Source organism: Prionailurus viverrinus, chromosome C1 (genome assembly GCF_022837055.1).
Source record: "Prionailurus viverrinus isolate Anna chromosome C1, UM_Priviv_1.0, whole genome shotgun sequence".
Classification (NCBI taxonomy): Eukaryota; Metazoa; Chordata; class Mammalia; order Carnivora; family Felidae; genus Prionailurus; species Prionailurus viverrinus.
The window spans coordinates 25,736,086-25,763,589 of NC_062568.1; the positions used below are offsets into that span (position 1 = coordinate 25,736,086).

General features: G+C 38.4%; 1 protein-coding gene across 4 annotated transcripts in view; it reads right to left on the minus strand.

Moving 5' to 3' along the window:
• The window catches only part of PARD3B (par-3 family cell polarity regulator beta), a 1,023,096-nt gene that overhangs the window by 409,851 nt on the left and 585,741 nt on the right, over positions 1-27,504 (minus strand). For all 4 annotated transcript variants that reach the window (XM_047872373.1, XM_047872372.1, XM_047872376.1 and 1 more), the window contains 3 exons: positions 21,620-21,805; positions 8,212-8,382; positions 3,852-3,984 (listed from right to left, as the gene is read on the minus strand). In XM_047872373.1, the coding sequence (XP_047728329.1) occupies positions 3,852-3,984; positions 8,212-8,382; positions 21,620-21,805 (490 nt within the window). The remainder of the gene's footprint in view (positions 1-3,851; positions 3,985-8,211; positions 8,383-21,619; positions 21,806-27,504) is intronic.

A 27,504-nucleotide genomic window follows, 5' to 3' on the forward strand; every position in this document is an offset into this window, starting at 1 on the left:
TCCATGTAACAGCTTGACAGGAATATGTATATATATAAAAAAATAACCGTGGAACTGTGGGTGGTATGTACTATTATTACAAAAATAGATGGAACACACATATCAACATTGGATTTTTAAATATACAAAGGAAAGGAAAAAGGGAAGAAAAAAGTTAATGTTTTGGCTGTAACAGTTCCTTTCCTCACTAGACATTACACTTTGTCAACTCAATCTTGTTTTTCTAAAGCGGCTCCTTAAAACACTTGGTAGGGTTGAGTCAACATTCACTCAGGTTTCATGAGCCTTCGTGGCCTACTGCTACCTCACATGCATCTGAAATTCAGAAACTCTCAATGGTTCTCAAAATTTTAATTTTTTTCATATTACAAAGAGATGATGATTATGATATTATTCTATAGCATCATGTTTATAAATTCTAATATATCAATAATATCTATATATAGATATAATTGATATATATATCAATAGGCTTATATATGTATAGATGTATAGATATAGGCTTATATAATATCTATATAGATATAATTGATCTATATATATATATCTATATATATATATCAATAGGCTTACATAAAAGAGAATTTCATCTACTGGCCTCTTACAACTAAAATGTTATGAGTCAATGCCTTGATTGGCCTAATTCTTTAACTGAGTATTGTATAACAGATCCACACGGAAATAACAATAGGCTTTTGCTGCTTTAAAAAAATAATATTCATTGCAGTCACTTCTTGAAAGAACTGAATTTTTTTTTTTTTTTGTCACCTTGGAAAACTGACATGGGGGAAGGAAGTGGAGTAGGAACCTTGTAGATAGTTGACCTGTGTGGTTTTTCACTGGTGTAATAAGGTGTTCCACCTGGAAGCATGTCTCAAAAGGAAGAGAACAGGGACTCCCAGTAATTGTCTATGGCTATGTGTACCCAAAGGACTCTAATGGTTCAGTGGAAATACAAATGCAAAACATTCTATTGAAGTTTCAAAGTATTATGCCATTTTATTGTTAGCAAGTTCTTTGATTAGACTTTATTACTGAAATTTTTTTTATTTTTTCTGGGAGCGCCTGGGTGGCTCAGTCGGTTAAGCATCCGACTTTGGCTCAGGTCATGATCTCACGGTCTGTGAGTTTGAGCCCTGCGTCGGGCTCTGTGCTGACAACTCAGAGCCTGGAGCCTGCTTCAGATTCTGTGTCCCTTCTCTCTCTGCTCCTCCCCTGCTCACGCTCTGTCTCTGTCTCTCTCTTTCAAAAATAAACAAACACTAAAAATTTTTTCTTAAATCAATAAATATATATTTTTTCTGGGTGTATACTTACACAACTAGTTCTATAGTTTCATTATTTTGGCCTTTGCTACCCTTTCTGGAGGTACTATCCCATTTCCCTGGGTATCTTGATGTCCTCTAAAAATACTCTGCATAATTATCACTTCAGCATCAATATTTTATAGCTATTAAAAATGAGGGGCGCCTGGCTGGCTTAGCTGGTGGAGCATGAGACTCTTGTTCTTCAGGTTGTGGGTTCAAGCCCTGCGCTGGGTGTACAGATTACTTATAATAAAATCTTGAAAAAAATGAAACACGATGGGAGCTAATGTGCCAATATTCCTTTGGATGTCAGTGGTATAATTAGGAATAAAACTCTGAACTTGGATTATCACTTATCACATGTTGCTTGAGAATTAAATGCCAATCAAATTATGTAAAGGCTAGATATTTTAATACAGATGGTAATGTTCTTGATCATTATATGGGCATGATAGAGAGAAAGCTGTGCTAATCTGTGTAAAACTTGTTGTTCCTTCCCCAGATTCTCCTGCTACTGTGATTTAAGGTCTCAGGAAGAGATCTCGCTTTGTCAAAACAAATTTTAATTTCTTAAAGAAGATGAGAAAAGACATACTGAGTATTTCTTTATCTGATACAAAGTCAAGTGAGCTTTTAATGGACATTCTTGGTATCAGGTGAAAGGACTTCAACAATTTCAAGAGACCAATGTAAGACAGGGTCCATGCCGAGGTTTAGGGAATGAGCTTGAATCAGAGAGACAAGGGGTGAATCCAGGATCTGCATGGATCAAGTATGTAGTCTTGGGTAAACTGTTCACTCTCGATTTCTTCATCTGTAAAGTGAGTGTAATTATAATAACAGTATTACCCACTTCTAGTGGGTATGTAAATTGCTTAACACAGAATCTAACAGACAGTAAACACTTAATAAATGGTCACAGCTGTAGCTGCTACTCTCACTAAAACAGAGGGAATCAGAGGAAAAACCAACGTCCTATTCTGATGAAAAAATTCTAGAGGAATCTGACATGTACAAGCCTGTCCTGATGGAGTTCTCAGAGTTTAGATATTCTTCTCATGTAGTTAAATTTGGATGACATCTTAGATGTAAATAAGGGATCGATTACACAAACAGTACCTCCATTCGATAGATTACTATGCAACCACTGAATGTGATGCTGTAAAATATTCAACGACAGAGCAAGATGATCATAATGTGTTATTAATCAAAAGAGCAATTCCCTAAACATTATATATAGTATATATCATTTTCATCTTATTTTATATATGCATATTTGCATGAAGAATTGAAATATAGATGCAAAAATGTTATCGATTAGTATCTCTGATAGTTAGAAGTATGAATAATATTAAATTTTCTTTTTACTGCTTTTCCCTAAATTTTCTGTAATGAATATGTATTGCCTTTGCAATACAAAAACTTAATGTTATTAGAAAGAAAGGAGATGCAGGGAAATTAAAAAAATTTTATTTTCTTGATGACCTGAAGTACGATTTTTCAAAAACAAAGAAAAGTCCAGGGACGCCTAGGTGGCTCAGCAGGTTGAGTCTGACTCTTGATTTTGGCTCAAGTCATGATCTCACTGTTGTGAGATCAAGCCCCAAGACCGGGCTCTGCGTGGGGTGTGAAGCCTGCTTAAGATTCTCGCTTGTTCTCGTCTCTCTCTGCACCTCCCCCACTCACACGCGCACGCACACTCACACTCTCTCTCTCTCTCCTTCTCGCCCTCAAACCAAAAAAACAAAGTCCAAATGTTTTATATCTAGAGGTCTACTAGTACAGCATAATAAGGGAAAGACAACATAGGGAGGGAATAATAAGAACATTCTAACTGTTAACAAAAAGATGTCGGTTATGGTACTTACCACACTCTTCCTAGAGTCAAGCATAAATCTGTGAATCATGATATGACCATTTTATGGTTTAATACTTGTCCATACATTTTTTTAAAGTTTAATAGTTATCTACATTAGGTAACTTCTTTTTTAAAAAAAATTTTTTTTTTCAACGTTTATTTATTTTTGGGACAGAGAGAGACAGAGCATGAACAGGGGAGGGGCAGAGAGAGAGGGAGACACAGAATCGGAAACAGGCTCCAGGCTCTGAGCCATCAGCCCAGAGCCCGACGCAGGGCTCGAACTCACGGACCGCGAGATCGTGACCTGGCTGAAGTCGGACGCTTAACCGACTGCGCCACCCAGGCGCCCCATGGTAACTTCTTATATTACAAGATTGTTGAAAAAAAATAACACTTTGCCATTTCTTTTTCTCCAGGCATGGTTTGTTTTATACAGAATCCTCCATGTTTGGGGCAGCAAGCACAGAAACTGTCATTTAGACTGGAGGCAATGCCAGGAATCTGCTTCACAACTTCTGAGTCAGCTTTCCCACCCATCACCTCTCAGTGCTCATGACTCAGGGTAACAAAGTCTGCACTTAGTCTAATTAACTCCCCTTTGTTCTTTTTTTTTTCTTTTAATAAAAAAGATAGTCTTGTATTTTCTCACAGTTTGTAGTAGACGGAAATGGACAGCCTCTTACCTTTCTGTTTGTCTTGTGAACTGTAAGTGCCAAATGGATGCAATGAACTATTATCATTTCTCCTGGAGGCGTTTATAGCATTTGGACAATTCTCAAAGCATGGCTTAGAAAATGCCCCACATTCTGTAGGCTCCTAAGGGACGAAAATAAAAATTATATTTGCTTTTGAAATACGTTCTAACTTGGTCAATGAAAGAGAGGTAGAATGATCAGTTTATGAACCATCCTCCAAAAGTCTACCGCACAGAAATTCTCGACTGAAAATTCAAAATGGCCCTATTGGTTAATAAAACATCTTTGGATATGAAATAAATAAAAATACTGACAATGTGGTGCTAAGGATTAGGAGTACTCATAGCCAACACAAAAGAGGATTAACTTGATTATTCTTTCCCCCCACTTACAACTGGCTTCTTTCAAATTTTCCTCCATCTGGGACCACAGCTCGTGGCAACAATACAGCTCATGCCAAGGGTGTTTTTCTGCCAACCAGCTGGTTCCTCGCTCTCTCCCTCAGTGACTAAGTGCATATGCTCTAGGACAAGTCAGAACCTAAGCAGGTTTGTCACTGAAATGCCATGAGTGTGTCCCACTGCGATACTAGGTCTTTAGGCCAGGAGCTAAAACAAACCCTGTGACAATGCCAGACAGTGGTTCTCCTGAGCTTCCCCCCCCCCCCCCACTTTTTGATATTTTCCCCTCCAATTTTGATTTTGATGGCCTGCAAACAAATTCACAGTGTCTTCAAAATGGCCAGAGTAACACCCCCACAAGCCATGTTACACAGGTGTGAAGAGGCAGTAGAAAGGGGCCAGGTGTAGAGAGCCCCAGCTGTTTGTTCAAAAGGACTGAGGCACAGAGAACTGGGTTCTGCTGTGGCTCATATTATGTGCCTTCCTAACACAAGGAAGTCATGTGGAAGCCATCTCATGGTTGTGCCTTTGACCGTTTGTGAGAGGATCTCACCCAAACAGAAACACAGATCTGATGCCGCCCCCACCCCCCCCACCCCCCCCCCCCCCCCCGAGCTCTTTCCTTCTGAGCAAAGCATCTGGTCCAAGCAATTTGATTATACTTTCCTCTTAGTTACAAACATTCGGTAACCTAAACAAAATATTTAAAACATTCGATTTATGCATTCTTAATAATTAAAATGTTTTCAGCTGCTGAAGCCCTGTTAGCTCTTTGTCAAGGCTCAGAACGTTTTTCCCACAGCCAGGGTTACCCTCTGCCTCTGTACTGCTAGTCAAACCAAACTCCTCCGAAATTAAAGCTGGAGCCCAGGCAGGCAGGAGGGCCAGGGCTCACTTTGCACAGCCTTGTGCTTTAACAACAACAACAAAAATTCTGCTTTCCCAGCTCTTTGATAAATGACACAATCGATATCCCAACAACTGATCAGTAACCAGCCTAATTAAAATATTCAGCCTGTAAAATAGAGCTGTCGTGGAGCCCTCCATTAGTGTCCCAGCCAATAAAAAATATAATGGATTTTTAAACATATTCTCCTTCTACCAAGATGAGCTTGGAGCGGGGAGGGAAATGTTTTGGGGAAGAGGAAAAAAAAACAGGTCATAACCCATTTTTTAATACCAAGTCTCTAGGCTCAAATAGAATTACAATTGAACCTCAAGCTCATCCTTTGAAAAACATGTTTCTGTTTCAAATGATTTTGATCCAATCAAGGACTCATTATGTATTCTTCACGAGGCCCTCATCAAAACTGTTTACGTATCTTGTACATCTGGGTAATGTGGGAAAATACTCCAACAACTATATATTTTGACTTTTCTTAAGTAGCTTCTTCATTTTTTTTTATATCAATATAATGTTCAAGTAACCATTTTGGTAATCTTGCCAAATCTAACTAATTGATTTGCCTGCACGTATGAGCGGTGCTGAGACCTTTTTCTAGGTTGTGGTGCTTTTATTGTACCTGAGGGTGACTGCTGGTCCACAGGAGAAGACACCAAAAACACGAGTGCACAACATACGCTGTGACACAGTAAAACACAGAGCTGGGAGGTCAAATAGCTGCAGACTTTTTTTTTTCCAATTTAATAAAGATTAGTTGTGCATTAGAGGCTGCTGTCTTTATAAGAAAAAATGCTCTTTAATCTTCATGGGTACCACAGAGATCCTCGGTAGCTGAGAGAATCAAGTGCCTGTCTGTTCCCCATGGAAAGCATGTAAATATTAGGGAAACCGAAAAGGGATCTTGTTTAAATGTCCTCGTAAAAATTGCTTTTTGTCCCATTTCTTAATTCCCAATTAATTTCCTAGTGAACTTATCAATAAGACACTTCTGAGGATGGGCAACAAACTAAAAGTTTAGTTCTTTCTTCTGATGGAATAATTGTCAACCCACCCCAGAGCTTGAGAATCAACATGGAAATATCTGCCGTAAAGGAGAATGCAAATGCTAAAATGACTCAACTAGATGAGCCAAACTATAGAACGCTCACCCATTAGGCAAACACCTGTTTTAGAGAAACACATGGAATAAGGGAAGGTGAGAGGTGGGGGACACAACTTCTAACAACTGTATTCATTTTTTCTTTTCTTTTTTCCTTAACTTTTGGTTATTTGTACAGGTATGGTACTCTACAGCAGCACCTTCCAGACTTTTCTCTTACTTGAAATACCTTTGTCCCAAGAAATCTCAAGGAAGACGTAATACACAGATACACAGAAGGGTTGGCTTAGGGGCCCACAGACCATCCTTCAGACCCATCCCCGACAACTGGTACCATGAATCCCAAGGCTCCAGAGTAAGAATCACATTAAACCAGAAAGGAGCCAATTCCATCATGGATGGAAGCAAAAGATAAGGGTTTTATAACTATGTACATAAGTAAAATCCATTAAATATTCATGGAAGCCTCTCTGTCACTTAGGCAGACACAAATGTTGAAAACGAGTTGGCTCATTATATATAGTCTCCAGTAATTGGCCAATTTACATTTATTTAACATTTACAAGGTTATGTACAGAAGAGTAAAAAGGTACAGTTACTCTCTTCCGATAGCTGATAATATAACAAAGTGAGATATAGTTTACAAGTTTACTACTTCAGCTGACCCCCTCAGATAAAGTAGGTCTCAGATGCATCTTTTATTCATTCATTAAACGATATTTATTAAGTGTCTACTGTGTGCTGGGAAATGAGGATACATTAAGGGACAAAATAGACAACAGTATCTGTCATCTGTAAGCACTCAGCACTCAACTATGTATGTCTTCACATAGCCAGAAAATGGACAACCTGGGATTTTTACTCAAGTGATCCATAACTTTAGAGCCTAAGCTTTCAACTGCTATGAGCTTCAACTACCTTCCGCTATGCCTTAATTTGAAAAATCCTTTTTTTTTTAATTTTTAAGTTTAACTTATTATTAAAACTAATATTTTAAATGAGTGTGTTGTTAACAGCATCCTATGTTAACTTTGCATATTACCAGATTACACAAATATTACTTGTCCTCAGAGAATATTTGTGTGATATGCTTATGTTTTTCTTAACTCAACTACGATCAACTGTTTTCTCCTTATATTTTCTTAAAATATATTTCAGGAGTATTTAATAATTATTTTTATATATTAGAAAAAATAATGTTTTAGGAATATTTTATATTTATTATAAATATACTAACATAATTGTATAACTTAATAATTGTATAATACATAGATATTATAATGGTATGTAAGTGAAATGTTTAGGGGTACTGGCATTCGAGAATATTTTATGGTTACGCTTCACGTCTAGGTAAAAATATTTTTGTATTAAAAAATCCATAGAAAAATCAGATAAAATATTGCAAAAATACTTATTAAATTAAAAACATTTATTTAATACCACGAAGCAAGCAGCTTGCTTAACAGATTAAGTTTTAAATTAATTAAGTCCCAGGTCTCTATTATCCATGTGCACATTATGGGGGAAAATATACAGAGCTGAGCGCATTACAACAATCTTCATATTAAGCACTATATATATCTGATCAAGAACTTTCTAAAGTATAGACACTATCAGCACATCAATCAAAAAGTATATAAAGATGTTATATAGTTTAACAGTTTATTATATGCATAAAGCCTTGCTCATAAAGTCCAAATCTCTAGAAATTTCTGGGGGAAAATCTAGAAAATACGGACCTGTGACATTTGATAACTTACCTTGTATGAACATTTTTATACCTTCTAGTTATACCTATAATACGTAACCACACGTAAATCCATCAGAGCCCTTCGGGGGCAGGTTTTTCCAATTTCAGAATCAGTATGATACTAGTGATGGAAGTTTGCATACCCTAGGGGGCCATTTGGGCAATCTGCAGAGGGAACCAAAGACATGCATCACCTCCATTGGTCTCTCTGGCCTCCGCAGAATCACCAATTGGATCATCCCTCGAATGTTTCCCTCCATGGACATTGATCGCCTCAGTGTCTCCATAGCTTCGTGGTTGGATTTTCCCAAAAGAGATTCCCCATTAACGGCAATCAGCTGGTCATTCATCCGCAGACGACCATCCTAGGACAGAGGAAAGAAAAACAGTGTTAAACAGAGAAAGGTATGGTGATGATGTATGGCTATTTCAGGAAAAGTTCACATTTAAAAAGAAAAAAAGAAAAAAGAAAAAAAAACCCAGCCATTAGGAATGATTTATTTTCTATGGCAGAAAAAGGTTCTGGAGCTTATCAAATAGTCACGAATACTAACAATAATGAACTGTGTGAAAGTGTTTTTTAGAAATCTCAGAGTCCCAAGCTGCAATAATTTAGACATTTGTATAATGTCTCTTACCTAAATCTTCGGCAAGCATGCTAACCTAGCCCAATTCTGCCATTTTCTCTGGCAGGGACCATATTGGCTCAAAGAAAGGGGATTTGGAAGCAGAAGGAAGCGGTCACATCACTAGAAACAAGGGTTTGCATTTTCAGGCACAGAGAGACATCACGCTTAAATGTTGTGTGTTTGACAGCCGTAATGCGTCTCCTAGATATTACTGCTAACTCTGTTGAATGGTGCTGGAAACAAAACAAAACAAAACAAAACAAAAAACTCATGTTATTTTCTCTAATACAACCAAAAAGTTGCTAGTCTGCTAGTCTGCCGAAGAACACAGAGGTGTGCAGAGAAGGGCCAATTTGCACTGATGTCTTCTGGCAAAAAAGCATGACAAAGGAGACTGTCAAGCTTTCTGCACATGGGCTCTGACTGATTACTACTTTTACCCAGAATCTTCAGGAAACCACATTCTGCAAAGTGCACAGAACCTCAACATGTGGACAGGCAGCCCAGACTCTAGTTTACATCACGTCTAGGTACTAGTCATCTGCAACCAGAAGCATCTCACAAGCTAGGGATGCCAATGGTAGCTAGCAAACTGGGATGGCACTGTGTGCTTTCTCTATCTAAGATAAATGATTGGTAATTTCATTAATGGTGGCAGGTCTGCGGCCAGAAGAACTTAAGGGGACCACAGTGCATCTCCCCAACAGGCAGCTTCAAGGGAAAAACACTGAAAATACAGAGAGTCTGTATAGGGACATGCCTTATACCTGTTTCACACTAGGGAAGAAAGTGCTCACTATGAGGCACAGGTGAAATTTTAGTAATTTTATGATGTTGCTGTTGCTAATAAACTTAACAGAAGTACCAGTAGCTACAGTTGCCCTTCCTGGAGAATTTTTCCATAAATTATCTCTAGAAGTCAAAGAACTCAAGAAGTAGATCAACATTTTACTTTGCATTTTTCAGATAAGGAAACTGAAACAGGGAAGGGCTGCAACTTGCCGAAGTCACAAAAGCAAGTCAGAGACAAAGTGACCCAAATTCTGGTTTTATGCACCTTGGCTCTTGGGTCTCTCTACCAGGCTCTTCTTTGTTACTTGGTCTCTAGACTACAGTTGTAGGACACGAAAATAGGAAAGGAAAATACTAAAGAGTTTTGTTGGTAGTAAGTATCTGAGATCCATGTTCAAATTTAACAGAATAAAATACATAAAAGAAAACTTTCCTAAGAAATAAGAAAAGCAGGCATACAGTGGACAATGGGACCAACTGTGCAGCTTTGGGAGAGAAATCGTGTGGACAAGTTGATAAACTTTGACTAACTCGGTAGCAGATGGTCCGTGGAAGTTCTTCTGCAGACAGTGGGGGGAAAGGGTGAGCAGGGAAGGCTGCTCTGGAGAGCTAATGCCCTGGAGATGCCCTGCCCGTGCCGCCTGCTGGAGAGGGTGCTGACCGTGCAGGATCATGGAGGCCGCCCAAAGGAGCACATGCTCCTGAACGAAGAAACAGAGATGGCAGGGCAACAGGATTGATCGAGAAGGGCATACAATCAGAGCTGTACAATGTCTGAGTGGACTGCCTCAGCGTAACGGCCCCTCCCTTCCTCTTGTTTTCCCATTCCACTTAACCTTTACCCTAATTTGGAGCAAATCTGGAAATGAGATTTACAGGAAAGGCCAAACAAGAAAGAAATATCTTCATTTCTGTTATCTAATTTTGAGGGAGGCACATAAAAAATGAGGTTAAGGTTACACGAAACAGGGTAAAACAAAAACAACCATAATGGTTTAGTCATGTGAAGTGAGACATAACACGAGAAATCCTTCGGTCCTATTTTGGCATTTAGTGGAAGGAAGGCTATTGGGTTGAAGCTTGAGGAGGATGGGAGGGTCACTAAAAATTGGATGAATGATTTTTAAAGAGGAGGAGGAAATAGAGGAATTAGACCAAGATCCCAGCCCTGTCAACAGGAAATGAGGTCTACTAGGTGTTGGATTTGTAGAGGCTTAGTCTTGGCAGGACACCTCGTCCTCTACAACATGAAGAAAGATAAGGATTGAAACTTTATGGGTATCTCTAGAGTGGAGGAAATAAAATCTGAGTGAGACTCCACCTGGTAACTCCTATGAACCTTGTCTATGAAGTATGAGGCAAGGTCTGAGTGTAGGGGTAAACAGAGAGAAGGAGACGTAAAGCCTTTTTTTTTTCTTTGTAAAATAATCTCTCACCAACAGGTACTAAGCACAAACTTTCATTTTCAGCTACAATCCAAGTCTCAAGCATACAGAACTACATTGAAGGAGAGCATGTTTGCTATATTCAGTCCAAAACAAAGAGGCAGGTTAGGTCACCCCAGGGCAGCTGGGATTCTTTTTTTTTTAGAAGACATCCACATTTATCACAAGCATCACTGGAGAGCTATGGGCATGATAAAAATCCACACACTCTCATTTTCAGGCTTGGCTGGGTCTGTTGCTCTTGGTGTGTGCTTTCTCTATCTAAGATAAATGATGGGTAATTTCATTAGTGGTGATCCCAGTAAGTGCCATGTTGTCCTAACATTTAGAATATAATCACAGAATTTAGAGCTGGAAAGGTCCTTAGAGGTCATCTTGTCCAACCTCTTCTGTTTACAGATAAATAATGTGATGCCTAAAGATGATGAGAAACCATTTATTGAACTCCTCTTAAGAGAAGGACTTCCCCATGGGTTAGGACTTGCTTGGGTTAGTTTGGGTCAGAGCTAGAGCAGAAGAGCCCAAATCCTGGCTTCTCAGCATTCTCGATTTCCTAAGCGTCCTCTCTGCTACATAGGTGACAATGACTAGTTCCAAAAGAAATAATGCTTCAAGAAAAAAACTCTCAAAACCAGAGAATACAATATGCCACCAGATGTCTTCCAGAGGAGAATCCTATACAAAATCCAGAGTCAGATGGCAGAAGATGTGGGGACTGGTGAGTGTGTGCTGGGCAATGGCAGGACAAGGACACAAAGTAGAAGCAGGAGACAAAAATTTGCTCGTGTCTCTACCTCTATGAACATACATGCATCTCCAAGTGCGGTCTTGATCTAAAATGAAAGTGGTTCAATGGAAAACTCCTTAAATACCTCTAACTCAAACTCACTAAATATCCTTCACAATTGTGCATGCCCTTGGGATGCTTTGGAATAGTTTTGACCAAGAAAAGCACTTTTTTAGGTTTTATCTTTTTCTGTTAATATTGTGTTTAAGTAAATACTTAGACATGAGAATGCTACCTCTCATCAAATGATTTTATATAAGTGAATTCAACTATCCAGGGATATGACTCAGTAATTTTAGAATATTTATTTCATTGTAATCTGGGTCATGCTTGCATTTATTAAAGAAAAAAAATCCTTTTCTGCTATAGACTAAATGTTTGTGTCCCTTCTCCCCCACCCCTCTTCCAAATATAACGTGAGGTTATTAGGATGAAACCCTCCTGAATGGGGTTAGTGCCCATATGAAATAGCCTGAGAGAGAACTCTCACCCCCTCTGCTGTGTGAGGTACAGCAGGCAGATGGCCACCTATCAACCTGAAGTGGGTTCTCACCAGATACTGAATCTGGGGACATCTTGATCTTAGACTTCAGTCTCCAGAACTTAGAGAAATAAATTCTGTTTTCAACAAGTCACTCAGGCTGTGATAGTCTGCTAAAGCAGCCCAAACAGACTAAGACACTTTCCTTCCTGTTTTACTGTCATCAGACACCTAACTAACAAGACTCTTCACCTCTGGCAACTATACTCTTTACCTCTTCCCACCCCCCCCCCCCCCCTTAACCAACTCTGTCTATCCTCAAGCCAGGAGGGAGTAAAGGAAATTCCCAAAAGAGGAAGGAAAAAAAAAAAGGAAGGAGAGCAGTGTAAAGATAAAACGTAACTTCCTTACGATACTTTAGGACAAATAAAAATTGGTACAAGACTAGGTTTTGTCCATGTCCTGGGATTGCTTCAGATCTCCTCGGCAGTAACTTGGTTCTAACACAACAGGATGAGTGAACCAGGAGACAGGATGTTTGAGTACGACATCCCCCTTTTAGTGAGCACCTAATATAGGCCAGTTCTTGTGCAAATATTTTGTACATGCTCTCTCATTTTTTTCTCACAACAACTTCATGGTAGAAATACTACTTTCTACTATTTAAGAGATACAGAAATGGAGGCTCAAATATAATAAGTGATTTGTCAAAGGTTATTGGCATGGCTAGGTCTCCTCAGGCATGTACCTGTTATGGTATATTGCTTCTAATATCAAAGTTCTAGAGATGATTAAAGACACTACAGTTATTAATGACAATAATTATTTAATGAGCTTTTGTGTGGAGTCATTGTGCTAAACCCATCATGTACAGTAGACAATTTAAGGCTTACAACAATCCTATACATTGGGGACTGTTGCCCTCATTTTATAAAAAAGAAACCAAGAATTAGGTCAGTTAAATGCATTGTTGCAAGTCACATTTCTAAAGCAGATCTGAACCAGGACTGGGTCGCTCTGAAGGCCACATTTCCAACTATTTTGCTCCACAGCTACATATTTAGACCAGATAATTCTTTGTAATGTGGGCCGTCAGGTACTTTGTAGTATGTTTCATGTGTCCACTGAAGTACATCTGAGAGTTCCAGGGGGTCTAATGACCTCGTATTTCAGCATCTGTCGTACTGTGGTGCCTGGGTACTATCTCTACCATGATTACTGGTGACATGGTATGGCTTAATCCACCTCTTTGGGCCAATTTTTGTAAGGCCCCTTTCCTTCTAAGGTTCTAATGGACACAGAGGGGAGAGTAAAGTAAGAAAGCCAAGCGAAGAACTAGCCTCTGCAAAATGTGAGACAGGCATGAGGGAGTGGGCTGGCTTTCTTAGGAGTAGCTGGCTGCAGCCCAAGGCCAGTCCGCATTAGGCCAGGGTGTTGAGAGGATTAATCACGACCAGATGTCGGCTCCTGCCTCTGCATGTTTCTAAGGAGGCCCTCAGTAAAACCTTCTGGGATATTATCAACACTCAGAACCCAAAGCCCAAAGCCTGGCTTCAGACTGCAGAGCAGGATTTCCCTGGGGTGTGGTGGGACTCCAGGCCAGATGACACCTGATTGAAGGGAAGGACTATGCTGAACAAATCCTTCACAAGGCCCTAAAATCATTCCATGACAACATCTGCCTACCATATTTCTGGGAAAAAAAAAAAAGTCCCTAAAAAACCCCCTTGCATTCCAGATTGAAATCATTTGACTTCGTTTAAAAACAATAGCAATGAAAGGAAAAGAATAAATCAAGATTTTTTAAAGTACAGTTTTTAAAACAAAGAAGGGGAATAAAGAAAGTTGCTAAGATTACAAGCATGTAAGCTCTTGTCTTGAAGAGTGCCTACCTACATTCATCAGTGTTTTACATCATCAGTCCAAACACAATTTGACCCAATACAAACAGAGCCAATTCTTCCCAAATAAGAGGTCTAAATTTTCCAGGGTCAAGAAGTTGACCATGGTGATTGACCACATCTCAATACTCATGATCCTGTAATACTCATCTACCATACCTTTATCATGTTCGATATATATTTGCTTATATATTTAACTTATTATGTCACCAGTTTCCCGGAATCATTCCCGGATTACAGAATGAGTTGTTTTAAGTTTCCCATCTCCAGTACTATATACTGCAGAACTCACTACAGATGTTCAAGAAGCGCTTGCTAAATTGAGTCACTTGTAAGATCTTTCATTCGGGGGCTCCGGACCTGGGGGAGGTTTCACCTACAATGAGCAAATGGCTTATTCACACACTGGAACTATGAGAGATTCATGAACGCAGGCTGGCCTGAAAATGCTAGCACATGTTCACATTTACACAGACTTTTAGACTCTCAAAGCGAAGCCTGATTACTTTCTGTGTACTGGCCCAATAGCCACTTCCTCAACTGCTGTACAATTTAAATTTATTCATTTAATTCAATAATTGTTTTAAGAGCCTCACTCCGCCATTACGCAGCAAACTGTCAGAGTCTCAGCAACATACTGTTACTTGTTTGTGGCATTTGAAACCATTTTTGCCAAAGATAACTGAAGAATATTGTTCAGAGCATTGGAACATACATAACCAAAACATCCTGATACAGGACTTGCAAATGTATTATAATTCTTTCATTTCAAATTCCCAATGGAAAATATGGGGCATGAATATATCGTAATTTATCGACTCTACTATGGTCATTACTGAGCCTTATAATTTCCTCAGCAAGAAAGTTTGAGAAGCACTGACACAGAGTGATCACAAATATCCAGTGGCCTACTATGCAGTAATAGTATTTTGTGCTTATCTGACACTTCTGCTTCCTGTCATTTCAGCTTCCTCTCCATATATTCCTATCTCCTTCCTGATTCTCTGTTTTTGGTTTACTTTGGCATGGAAAACTGGATAATAAAAATCTTATTAAGGCATATGTGTTTTATATGAATTAAGAAGATGCTGCATGAATGCCTAACCAGACTAGAATCTGAGGCCTTTTCAACTCATTGAAAATCATTCTTATTTAATTTTTTAAAAATGAACTCTGCTCTTATTTGTGCTAAAATTGCTTAAAGTCTGGTCACTAGAAGAATGGGTCCAAGGCAAAAAGTCAAGAAAAAAGCTTGGACCACATTATGAATGAATATGAATATATATATATACACATATATATTATATATATATTATATATATAATATATATGTATATATACATATTATATATATATACATATTATACATATATATAATATGTATATATACACATTATATACATATATATACATATATAATATATGTATAATATATGTATAATAATATACATATATATAATATGTATATATATACACATTATATATACATATACATAATATATACATTATATATATATATAATATGTATATATATAATGCCCATAATGAAGGTGAAAATAGCTTTATAGGTGAAAGGTACTATTTTCAGAGTCAAAGATCATCATCATGGTATATCAACTTTTGTAGATTGTAATTTCCTTTTTTTTTAAGTTTATTTATTTATTTTGAGAGAGAGAGAGAGAGGGAGAGAGAGAAAATCCCAAGCAGGCTCCACCATGACCGTGTACTCCCCCACCCCACCCCTGGATGCAGGGCTCAAACTCTTGAACCTTGAGGTCATGGACTGAGCCAAAAACCAACAGTCACATGGTCAACCAACTGAGCCACCCAGGAGTCCTGACTGCAATTTCCTTTTTGATTAGGACTACCAATTCTTACAATTTTTTTTAAAGCTCACAGAGACAATCATGGGGTTCAAAATACACTTCAAAATGATGTAGGTTTCCAGAATTTTATCTGGCATGGTATGGATTTTTCTTATTTGAATTTCCATGCATGAAACAAAAATGTGTAAGTGATAAGGATCAGCACGAAAAGCAATGACTGATGCTGGCATTGTGAGATTTTAAAAAATAATATTCTAGTACATCTTTACAAAATACTGGCTACTGGAGAAAACCCATAAATGATGAGCCTGACTACCTGCATTAACATATGCCAACAGTTTTGGCTTTTGTAATAAAAGGAAATTGGTGAAAATAATTTGCATTGCATAATTGATAACTATTTTTCTCATGTTTCAGTTAATAATTTCCTTTTTTGAGGTAAAATTCTTATTGGGCATATAGCAATTATGAATTTTTCCAGGCAAAGCTCCTGCAAAAGCTAAGAAGTTGATTATAAAATGTAGCATATTTTTGTGGTCAGGATGAAATGCCCAAGTTCCGCTTCTAACAGTGGAGGATTTGCAGTGCAGCTACTGACATCCTTGGAGTGTAGGGTCCTCCGGTTGGAGGTAAAAACCTAGAGGACACGGCTCCTGGTCATGATCGTTATGGTTTTCCACCAGCAGAAAACATGATCAGTTTTGAGAAAAATGGGCAGTTGAAGCAACCATTTAACATTAGTGTTCTTTCAAAAGCTGTCCCTTTTATCTTCCTTTGAATTCATTAATTATAGATCCACCACATGATTTATAGATACCAATAGAGATGGAGTTGGAAGTGACTCATGCTGGGAACTTCTAGCGGCCTCCTGTTGAGTAGCTTGGATGCTGTTAAATGTTCCATATTACGAAGAAACGTGAAGATTGAGGAACAAGCACTGTGTTCCCCGAAATTCTACAACTGTGTATATTCTCTCTAAAAATTAATATTTTAGTCCTTTTAAAATAGGGGGATTGCTTGTATTAGCAAAAAAATTTTTTTTCTTATACCTCATACTAAACAGTGTAGATCATGAAATTCTGCATTTCTCAGAGGGAGCATTCCAAATTTCCTAAGCACGCCAGAATCAAATTACTTAAATTATGTCTATTTCATATTCTGAGTGCATGCATTTGCAATTAGCTATGTCAGGCATTTTTCTTTCATTTAATTTCATCATCATCAAGTAGTATTTATTAAGCACAAACCTGGCTAATTAATTTTCTAGAGAATAACAGGTATTCTTATATTCATTCTCCCTATTTAAGAGACCTTAAATAATCTGATATGTGACATTTTTTCCCTTAGCAAAAACTGCCTTTAAATTTCAATTTTTACCTTATTATTTCAAGGTTTCATAGGACATATTCTACTCCCAAAGTCTATATATTCAAATAAAAAAATGTCATTCAGAATTAATACAATAGATTCCATGAGAATTTTATTCTTACTACAGCATACTAATATTCTATCTTGATTGTTTTAAAATATCACTATCCTAGTCATCTATTTTTCCTAGAGGCAATTCATTTTTAAGGTAGAAAAATAAGAGAAATAAGCAATTTAAATTACTATAATCAATAGTTGCAAAAAAAGCATTTTCTCCTTAAAAATTCAGTTCATATAGTTCATGAAAAGCAAAGCGAAAGAAAGCCACTGATCTCAGAATGTTTAGCAAATGAGAATGAGAATACTGAATGTCTTCAAACTGATTATCAAGACTTTATGTGTGCTTTACTGGAGGAAAGGAAAAGCTAGTTTTTTTATGTGGATTTGGAGAAAGGAGAGCATTTTTCTCAAGGTACCTTTTTTTCTAACTGCAACAAAGACATTACTCCTTTCTTTTCACTTACCAGTAACTATACCATCACATTCACTATAAATTCCCATCACAAGACTAAAATTTTAGAAAAGTATCGTCATGAACATCATAATTCCGCTCAGTTCATGGTTCATAAGAAGTTAACTCATAAACTTATACGCAGTATATTTTGGTTCTGGAAGCAATTACCCTGTACTTCAGGGACAAATGCCCAGTAAGAAGGACAGACACTACAAGGAAACTACAAATAGGCAATGTCTGTTATTGTTGAAGCATATTAGCGTTAATACTCAGTCGTATGTGGCTATGAAGGTCAATGGTCACTTTGTATGGTGAAAGGCACAGCTAAAAGTGATGCTTCAGAAGGGTCCACAAAGGACTCCCTGGCCTGAAGCAAATGCTGTGTCCTGACACAAGTGGAGAAGAAGAGTTTCTAGGATTTACTTCTTGATATGCACATTTGAATTTAAATATTAATGAGATTAAGCATTTGAGTAACTCTGAATAGAGTTAAAATATTGTTCAGTGTGCCCTTAGAGTGACAGAAATTCACTTCCAAGAGAGAATCCTAAAGTAGCCGGATACTCTTATTTTCCAACAGAGATTTACATCTCCAAAGACATTTACTTCCTCAAATAAGAGAGGAGATGATAGAAATCAGTAGCCTGAGAGGTAAGTTAAAAAAGGAAAAAAAGAAAGAAAAAAGAGGGAGGCCCTCAATTACAGTCACAGTCGTTCTGTGGTTTTGCATCTGGCAAGAAGTAGCCTATCTTTGTTTACACCAACGGAAACCCCCAGGAGAATACAGCATACAGAATCCACAGGAAGAATTTGGTCATACTTTTCAAAGTAGTTTAGTTTTCAAAAATCCACCTTCCCTAAAGGGAAAAACACCTTGAGAACCAATTAGTGGTATGAAGGGCCAGGAGAAAAAGATTGTGCTCTGGCAGAAAGATTATTTTGTTGATTTCAGGTAAAAACCTAGGGCCAGATGCTAAAGTGGATGTTCCCCATGCTTATCTCCCCTTTGCCCCAGGGACACTGCAGTCTGTTACATTTGTATCTTCTGAACAGGGACAGGAACAAAGTCTCAAAACAATTTTTGTAAGACATAATCCTGAATCACAGAACAGGTGGCAATTTTCTGAGGAATAACAGTGGATTATTGGAAGAGCAGAAGAAGATAGAAAAATACTTTCTCCCTCTTTTTCTGGTTAAGCAGATGTCTTGTGAGCAAAGCTTAGTCCTCTACCCTTTACACTGCAAAAAGTAAACAAGACAAATGGATACTAAACAGTCACAATAAGGCTAAATTCATGATTGATGCCTCTTACTGTTTAAAATCAGCTATAAATATGCTGTCCAGTGGTTTATAGTGGTGTGATTGTCTGACTCAGCAGACCAGTGTCAGGAAAGAAATTTACATAAATGGAAAGTGAAATCTTTCTGCAAGAAACAGGACTGTTAGAAACTGCTTAGGTAAGGAGATGCTCACTTACGCAAACATGGATATACATATTAAACCTGCTCTCCAGTATCTGCTTGAGCTTAAGTTATTGCCCATAAAAGAGCTAAGATGTTTGCTTTTAATTTCCAAAAATTCATTTCAGTTCCAATTTTACTTGGAATAGATTCTGCAAATAGAACTGTCATTAGGTATAAGAAGAAGAATATCAATCTCGTATCCACAAACATGACCAAGACTTATTCTTTAAACAGCACGTGTTTAGATGGCTTGGCTAAGGATGACAAGCATGACACCAGACAACCCCACGGCGATGGCCCTTGATCTCTAGGAATATGGATGGAAGAGCTGAAGGAGGCTTCACTGCATTGTAACGTAGCACAGGATCTGAAGTCAGACTGCCTGAGTTCCAATCTTAGTTTAAGCAATTCCTGGGTATGTGGCCATGGGAGAGTCACTAACCACTGCAGTTTTCCTATGATGGAATGGCATGCTAATAACTCGGGGTAAATAGGAAGAATATATGTATCCAGCATATATTAAGCACTAAGCACAATGAATGGGAACTGCTGCTGTTAATATTACCGTTATTTTCCTTTTGCTCCTGGATCTGCATATCTGAGCCAGATTGGAGAGTGTGATAGACTGAACGACTGACCCCAGTTTTTCACCTTTCTCTGTACTCACGTCTTTGCCACAGCCTCACCATGGGTGGACTGTGTTTCTCTACCCCTTGACCTTGGATTCACCTCTATTACTGCTTTGGTCAGAGGCACATGTGTGCACATCGTGTGTATGTGTGTGAGTGGAGTAACTGCCGGATCAGTGCCCAGGATTTCAAAGGCTTCACTCTTTGCTGCTGGCCCTCTGACACCTCAGAGCATTAGAAGAATATGCTCCCCCTAGCCTGCTGGCCCAAGAACTGAAATACGAGGAGCCCACTCAGACCTGTGACAGAGACGTACCAGTCTGAATCTGAATCAAAGCTCCTCCAGCTGTCCTGCAGAGCTATGAGGGGCACAAATTGATGTATGTTGTTGATGTATGTTACTGAAATTCTGTCATTATTTATTATGCAAAAAAAACCCCTACTGATCCAAGGAGTACATTAAAAAGTTGTCTACCTACAGTGAATTTATTTCCCAAGGAAAACAGCATTAGCTCAGCGTCTAGGTCTGAAACAAAAGTGGGATGAGAAGTAAGAAAAGACAAATGCTTCACCAAAGCCAGGATTCTAGGACTAGAGATGCTCCTGGAAACTTTGCATAGATGTTCTTGGCTTTTATTTAGGGAAGATCATGTTACTAACATCAAGATAATTTTTAAATGGCTAACATTTGTTGAAAGTTTATCATGGGCACTGTGCTAGGCAGTATGCATACAATAACTCTCTTGGTCCTTCTAAGAGCACCAGGAGGTAGGGTCTATTAGTTTTACTCCTTTTACAAATGAGGACACTGAGGCATACTGAGACAAGTAGCTTGCCCACATTGACAGAGGGTGAGAGTAGTCCGGGCAGGATTCAAACTCAAGAAGCCTCATGGCATGGTATGAGATGATGGTGGTGGGGAGGACAGCTGGTGATAAGCACAAACATGTTTCCCCCACTCAATAACCACTTCACCCCTGAAATCACAGTGTGTGTTAATCTAATCCTTAGAATCGCTGAATTAGGTATTGCCCATAGTCCCGCTCCAGAGATGAAGAAAGGGGAGCCCTGCAGGTCACGCTCCTTGCCCACATTCCCACATGGCTAGCAGTGATGTGCGAATTGGAGGACATGATGATGAAGCTGTGTTTGAACCCAGGCGATGTAGTTAACTATTACACTATGTTAATAGCAAAGATCACACTGCTCCCCCAATGGGCAAAGGAAGGATCATGTTCTTTCCTTTCCTTTTTTTTTTTTCTGCAAATCTGGAAGCTTTTCCAAGTTCAAAGGCCAACATGCATTCCTGGCACCCTGGCCATCTTCAAGTGTATATAATGTGATCAATGCCCTTTAATTTATACTACAATCATGCTGAGGTTCCACTGAGCTTTCCTTCTTGCAAGAACAATTTCTTTATTTGCTGCCTTCCTGTTGACTTGTTTTTAGTGTTGTTTTTATGATTGTGTATTTTAGGTCACCTAACTCTGTAACACATTCAGAGGAATCCTAATGGTAATAAAAGAAATGGGAGAAAGAATATTAATCATGATGGCTTTAGAGAACGATGTCCAGGATATAAAACTAACCCCAGAGAGAATATGAACAGACAGTTGTTGCCCAGATCCATTCACACGTACACTTGCTGCACCTGCAGGAGAGCCTCGTGGTCTCATGTCTTCAGACACCCTCTCTATCCAGTTCCCAAACAAATAGCCACATCTCAAGTGCCTTTACATGGACGTGCAAACATCATTCCCACCGACCTTAAAAGCAGCACCTCCGTGGATGATGGATTTGATAAAAATCCCCAAGTCTGTTCCAGTTTCTCGAGATTTGTTCCCTTTCAAGCTCACGCCAAGACCAGCAGAACCTGAATCATTCAGAGGGATCTCGAAGGTGAGTTGCTCAGTTGTTTCCAGGGAGAGTGGGTAGCAGTCAGGCTCTCCTTTCTGTTGAAGCGCACATGGAAAGAGTGAAGGGGAGAAAGCAGATTAGTGTTTACACACAAATGGCCAAGCACTGACACAACAAGATGACTGGACCTCTAGCAGGCTGGTCTCTTCTCTCTATAACGGGCCACCACCACCACGTCCTCGGGATTGAGAAACGGTTCTTGGGAGTCAAATTTGCTGATCATCAACTAAGAGGACCCTTTGGTGAGGTGGAGTCATGCCACTTGAAACACCCCATAACCGTTTGGAAATTCAGCAGAATATATTCATTAAAGAGGCTGGATATTACGTACGGGAACTTCGGTACCAGAAAACACCTCAGAGATCATGTGATCCCAATAACTTCATTTTGCAGATGAAGAAACAGATCTTGGTGTAGAAATATGCTAACATTTGAGGACAATATTTGGCTTGTATAATTTAAAACACATCTTTCACATGGAAGCAGTGTTATTGATCAAGATTGTCAACTGGATACAGAGCACTGAAAAAATATTATCTTAAAGTTAGGGAAATGTGATTTATAATGAGTATCACTAAATTACATTTCACTTTGTCCAACTCATGCCTCAGGCTTGCTTCTTTGGGTAGTATAACTCAGTGGCAATCAGTTTTTGAACTCAAACAAAAACAATAATGCACAACAAATATTTGTGTGCTCTTTGCCAATGACACTTGGCCATGAGCACAACTATTCGCAAAAAACAACAAAAAAAAAAATACAGATACATGGCTGTAACAGCTACACTTGGGGTTCAAGTATCCAGGGAGAAGCATACGGTTAATCATATTTGGCCCCTGATGTTTTCAAATATACAGGAGTGAGAACAGAAAAGTGCTGTCCACATGATAACCTCTGCAGGTGCCCCTCCTGCGTCCCTCTCCAGCTGGCAGAAATGTGAGATTGGGCCACAGTGTTTAACTGGAAAATTTGAAAATAAGATAGCCCTGGAAACCTTTCAACTCATTCTAGGTTGGTAGTTCTTCCTGTCTGTAATTATGTCTAGGAACTCTCATCTTAGGGTCACTTTGAGGGACCCTTATGTAAAACTGCATATTGTAAAAATTGCTGTGGATGTCTGAATGTCAGTCACCAAATAACAACTATAAAATCAGAAGTAGCAAAGAACCCATAATTAAAACAGGATTAAGAGGCTGATCATAGCCAGATCCACTGACCCAGTATTTTCAACTCCTACCAAAATGGAGAAAACCCATGTCTAACTTAAAAGAAATTTAAGTTTCTTCATTTAATTTCATTTCATTGTAAATGAAGTTAGCTACAAAAATTTTGACAATAGATGATTTCAAAGAAATGAAACCTTATTGCTTAATTTAATAAACCTATTATAAGTTATTTCTTTTAACTCATACTATTATCTGAGAAACAAATCCCATTATTTGAATCAAAGTAGCCGTCTTTTTTTCCCCTCATGGGAATGTCATAGCTAAATACTGAACATAAATTATTAGCCTTCATCTTTGTTTTCCAGAATTTCCTATTTAGAATCCATAACATTTGATAATCATTTATGTTTCCAGGTCTCTCTGGGGTTTGGTTAATTTCAGTCTGATAAAGTTCCACTGAATTAAAGTATAAATTAAAGAAAAGGTGTTCTTCCTAGAAGTTTGTGAACACCATTTTAGGGAAAGACTAAAAGCTTCTCTGACTTTTTTTCTTTTATATGTTTATTTATGGCTTTTGAGAAAGACAGCATGAGCAGGGGAGGGGCAGAGAGAGAAAGGGAGAGAGAAAATCTCAAGTAGGTTCCACAGTCAGCACAGAGCCTAAGGTGGGACTCGATCCCACGACCCTGCGATCATGACCTGAGCTGAAATCAAGAGTCAAACACCCAACTGACTGAGCCACCCAGGTGCCCCAAAGCTGTAACTGGCTGTGATCAATTAATTGTAAACACCATTACACTCACACCAGCCATGGCTTTTTATCTCCTAGAGACAAAGTGACACAAGGGCAGATTTTGCTTGAGTAATACCTTCAAACCATTTTATTCTGTAATCAAATCCAATTTCTTTGGCAACTGTGTTTAATTAAGATTGACATTCATACTTGTACTAACATCTTTCATTTATTACAGACACGGTAAAAACAAAATAGAAACCAAGTTATATTATTTATGGCTATGTTTTAATTTTTGTATGTGTGTGTTATTTTTCTTTAAGTTTTTATTTTAATTCCAGTTGGTTAACATACAGTGTTATATTAGCTCCAGGGGTACAGTACTGTGATTCAACAATTCCATATATTACCCTGTGCTCATCACAACAATTATCCTCTTAATCACCATCATTTAATTAACCGATCCCCACACCCACTTCCTCTCTGGTAACCATCAGTTTTCTCTCTATAGTTAAGAGTCTGTTTCTTGCTTTGTTCTTCTCTTTCTTTTTCCCTTTTCTCATTTGTTCTTTTCTTAAAATCCACACATGAGTGAAATCATACAGCCTTTGTCTTTCTCTGATTTATTTCACTTAGCACAATACACTCTACCTTCATCCATATCATTGCAAATGGCAAGATTTCACTCTTTTTGATGGTTGAGTATTATTCCATTATATATATACATACACCACATCTCCTTTATCCATTCATCAGTAGATGGACATTTGGGCTATTTCCATAGTTTGTCTATTATCGATAATGCTGCTATAAACGTGAGGGTGCATGTATCCCTTTGAATTAGTATTTTTGTATACTTTGGATAAACACCTAGTAGTGCATTGCTGGATTATAGGGTAGGCCTGTTTTTAACCTTTTTTTTGGAACCTCCACACTGTTTTGCAGAATGGCTGCACCAATTTGCATTCCTACCAACACAGCAAGATTTGCCTTTTAAGTCCCTGATACCCGACAGTCAGAAATATAACAACAACAAAAAATCTGGTAGCTAACAATGGTTCCAAGTGCTTTACACATATTAGTATACTTACTCTTCGTAATAACCCTATGAGGATTATTATCATACCCATTTTATAGATTAGAAGACTGAAACGTACAGGGGATAAGTACTTACAGTCCATCAGACTTGACAGTGTTGGAAGCTATGTGAGGCCCAGTCAGCATGGTTCCTGTGTAGACTCTTAACTGCTATGTCTCAACCTCTGTGAACCACTATGACTTGGCCTAGCCACAAGAAATTCCAAGACAGATTCTCACAATGACAGCAAGACATCATGCAATTTTACATCCTCTACTCAAGTATAGTTATATTTTATACCTTTTTTACACTTTATCAGGCTCAAGCCATAATTAGTGGGCTCTTATAATAGCAAATTATTATTGCTATTCACCCAATAGTGAAGGAAGCCATTACAGTAGTTAGCACAGCCATTTCCTCTATTAGAAATAAATGTCCCTTTACCTAATGTACAAAAAAAATCAATATGCTGAATGCCTTCCTCCAATAATCTTGGTTCAACTAGGAACTCTGAAAGTTAAGCTAAAATCTTGCCAGACAACATTTTTTAGAAGGATGAAAATAGGTATAAAGGCCTTACAAGTGTCCCAAATGCAGGACCTTAGTCACTGGAGAAGCCCAAAAGGTCCTCTCTTGCTTTCTATGTTTCATGCTGTATTGGGAGTATTCCTTGCTTTTTCTACTTACAATTATCCAGAGGGGGGCAAAAATCCAGATTCAAGCCTGGCATAATAAAGGAAATCTTGTGAATTTCATTCATTTTTTTTTTTCCTTTTCATTATTTCTTATTCTTTGCTACTAGAGGCCATGCCTCTAGATACACAGTCCGTGAGCTCCTAGATCCAGGCCCATGATGGATGCCTACATGCCCCTAGTGTGTATGTCTAGACCTCATGCTCTAGCATGTTCCCAGGATCAGTCTTTCAGGGTCCACAACTAAAGCTTTCTGGGTCTGATATTTGGGTCTGACAATGCTTTGTTGTGGACTGTCCTATGCATTAAAGGTTATCGGCAGAATCCTTGGCTACTACCCACGAGAGGCCAGTAGTACCTCCTTCCCCAGTTACGACAACCCAGAATGCCTTCAGACATTGCCAAAAGTCTCCTGGGCTCAAAATCGCCTCCAGTTGAAAACCACTGCCCTGAATTAACAATTGCCAAGAATAGTGAAGTTTAAGGCAAGTAGGGTTTAGAAAGTATTTGGAACTGCAATGTTGCCTGCGGGTATGTTCTCAACTACCAGAAAGGAGTGGCAGTGAAAATCCCTACAACTGACTAAGTCTTAGGCTCACAGGTTCATGACTGACCACTTAGTTGGTAATAGAATTCTGCACTTAGTTATGTCTCTGGTTAGAAGGCAGCTAATTTTTCGGAGGCAGAAATATGATCTTTGGGGGATCAACAGAGTAGGAAAAGTGATAAATACTGAATTTATTGGTACATATACAAAATGCTGACTTTTATTAATATAACCCAGAAGACAAATTTAGCTTATCAAGTGGTGTTTGTTAGGTTAGTTATGCTTATATATATGCTGTTTTGTACTTTTTCATTTATTGAAAATCATAGACTTATATAAAATAGTATGAACATAAAGACTTCTCATGTGAGAATATAACGTGAAGCATAATAGCTTATGTGTACAGTATATTTCAATTCTATAACATATACACTGTATACATACTCAGACACCTACCCATCTATCTGTTACCTGCCCCACAACCCCACCCCATCTATCTGCATATGTGCAGATGTCTGCACAGAAAACAACAACAACAACAACAACAAGCCGGTTATCTACTGCACTGCAATATGGACTACTGTTTCCTTCTTTGTAATTTTCTGTTTTCTAAATATTTATCCATAATTATAAAAAGATAAATGCTTTTAAAAGGAATTCATGAAGGCACAAGAACCATTTGCTGTATTACTGCATTGGCAACTAGAAAGATGTAAACACATCTCTATAATGACACACACACTCTTTTACACATACACACACATTTTGTAACACTACATATGCTACATATAATATGTATTACCCTATAAAACTATATAATATATGGTGTGTATATGTATTCTATATATGTATATGTATGCACGTGTGTAGTATATTTATAACCTCTCTTAGAATAACCAATGACTTTCATTTACTAAATCTCAGGGTCAACTATCACCTTTTATCTCCCTAGATCTGCAGGAGCATTAGACCAAATTGATGAAGTCCTACGTTTTGAGATACTTTCTTTTCTTGGTCCTAGGACATCACTCTCTTACAGTTCACCTGCCACTTCCTGGTATACTCTTGCCATTCCCTTTGCCGATTCTTCCCCATCTCACCAATCTATAAATACTAGTGTCCTAGGAATCAATCATCTGACCTTTTCTTTCCCATCCTCACTTTTTTTTACTTATTTTTGAGAGAGAGGGGAGACACAGCACAAGTGGGGGAGGGGCAGAGAGACAGGCAGACACAGAATCTGAAGCAGGCTCCAGGCTCTGAGCTGTTAGCACAGATCCGGACGTGGGGCTCAAACCGCGAGATCATGACCTGAGCCGAAGTCAGACACTTAACCGACTGAGCCACCCAGGCGCCCGTCCCATCCTCACTTTTGAAGTTACCCCCGCCTAATTTCATTTTGTTAAAATATCATTTACACGCTCAGGGGTCACAAATTCCTACCTGCACCTCTCTCCCCTAAACTAGATTCACATAACCAATTCTCTAGTAAGTAACTCTACTAGGATTTCTACCTT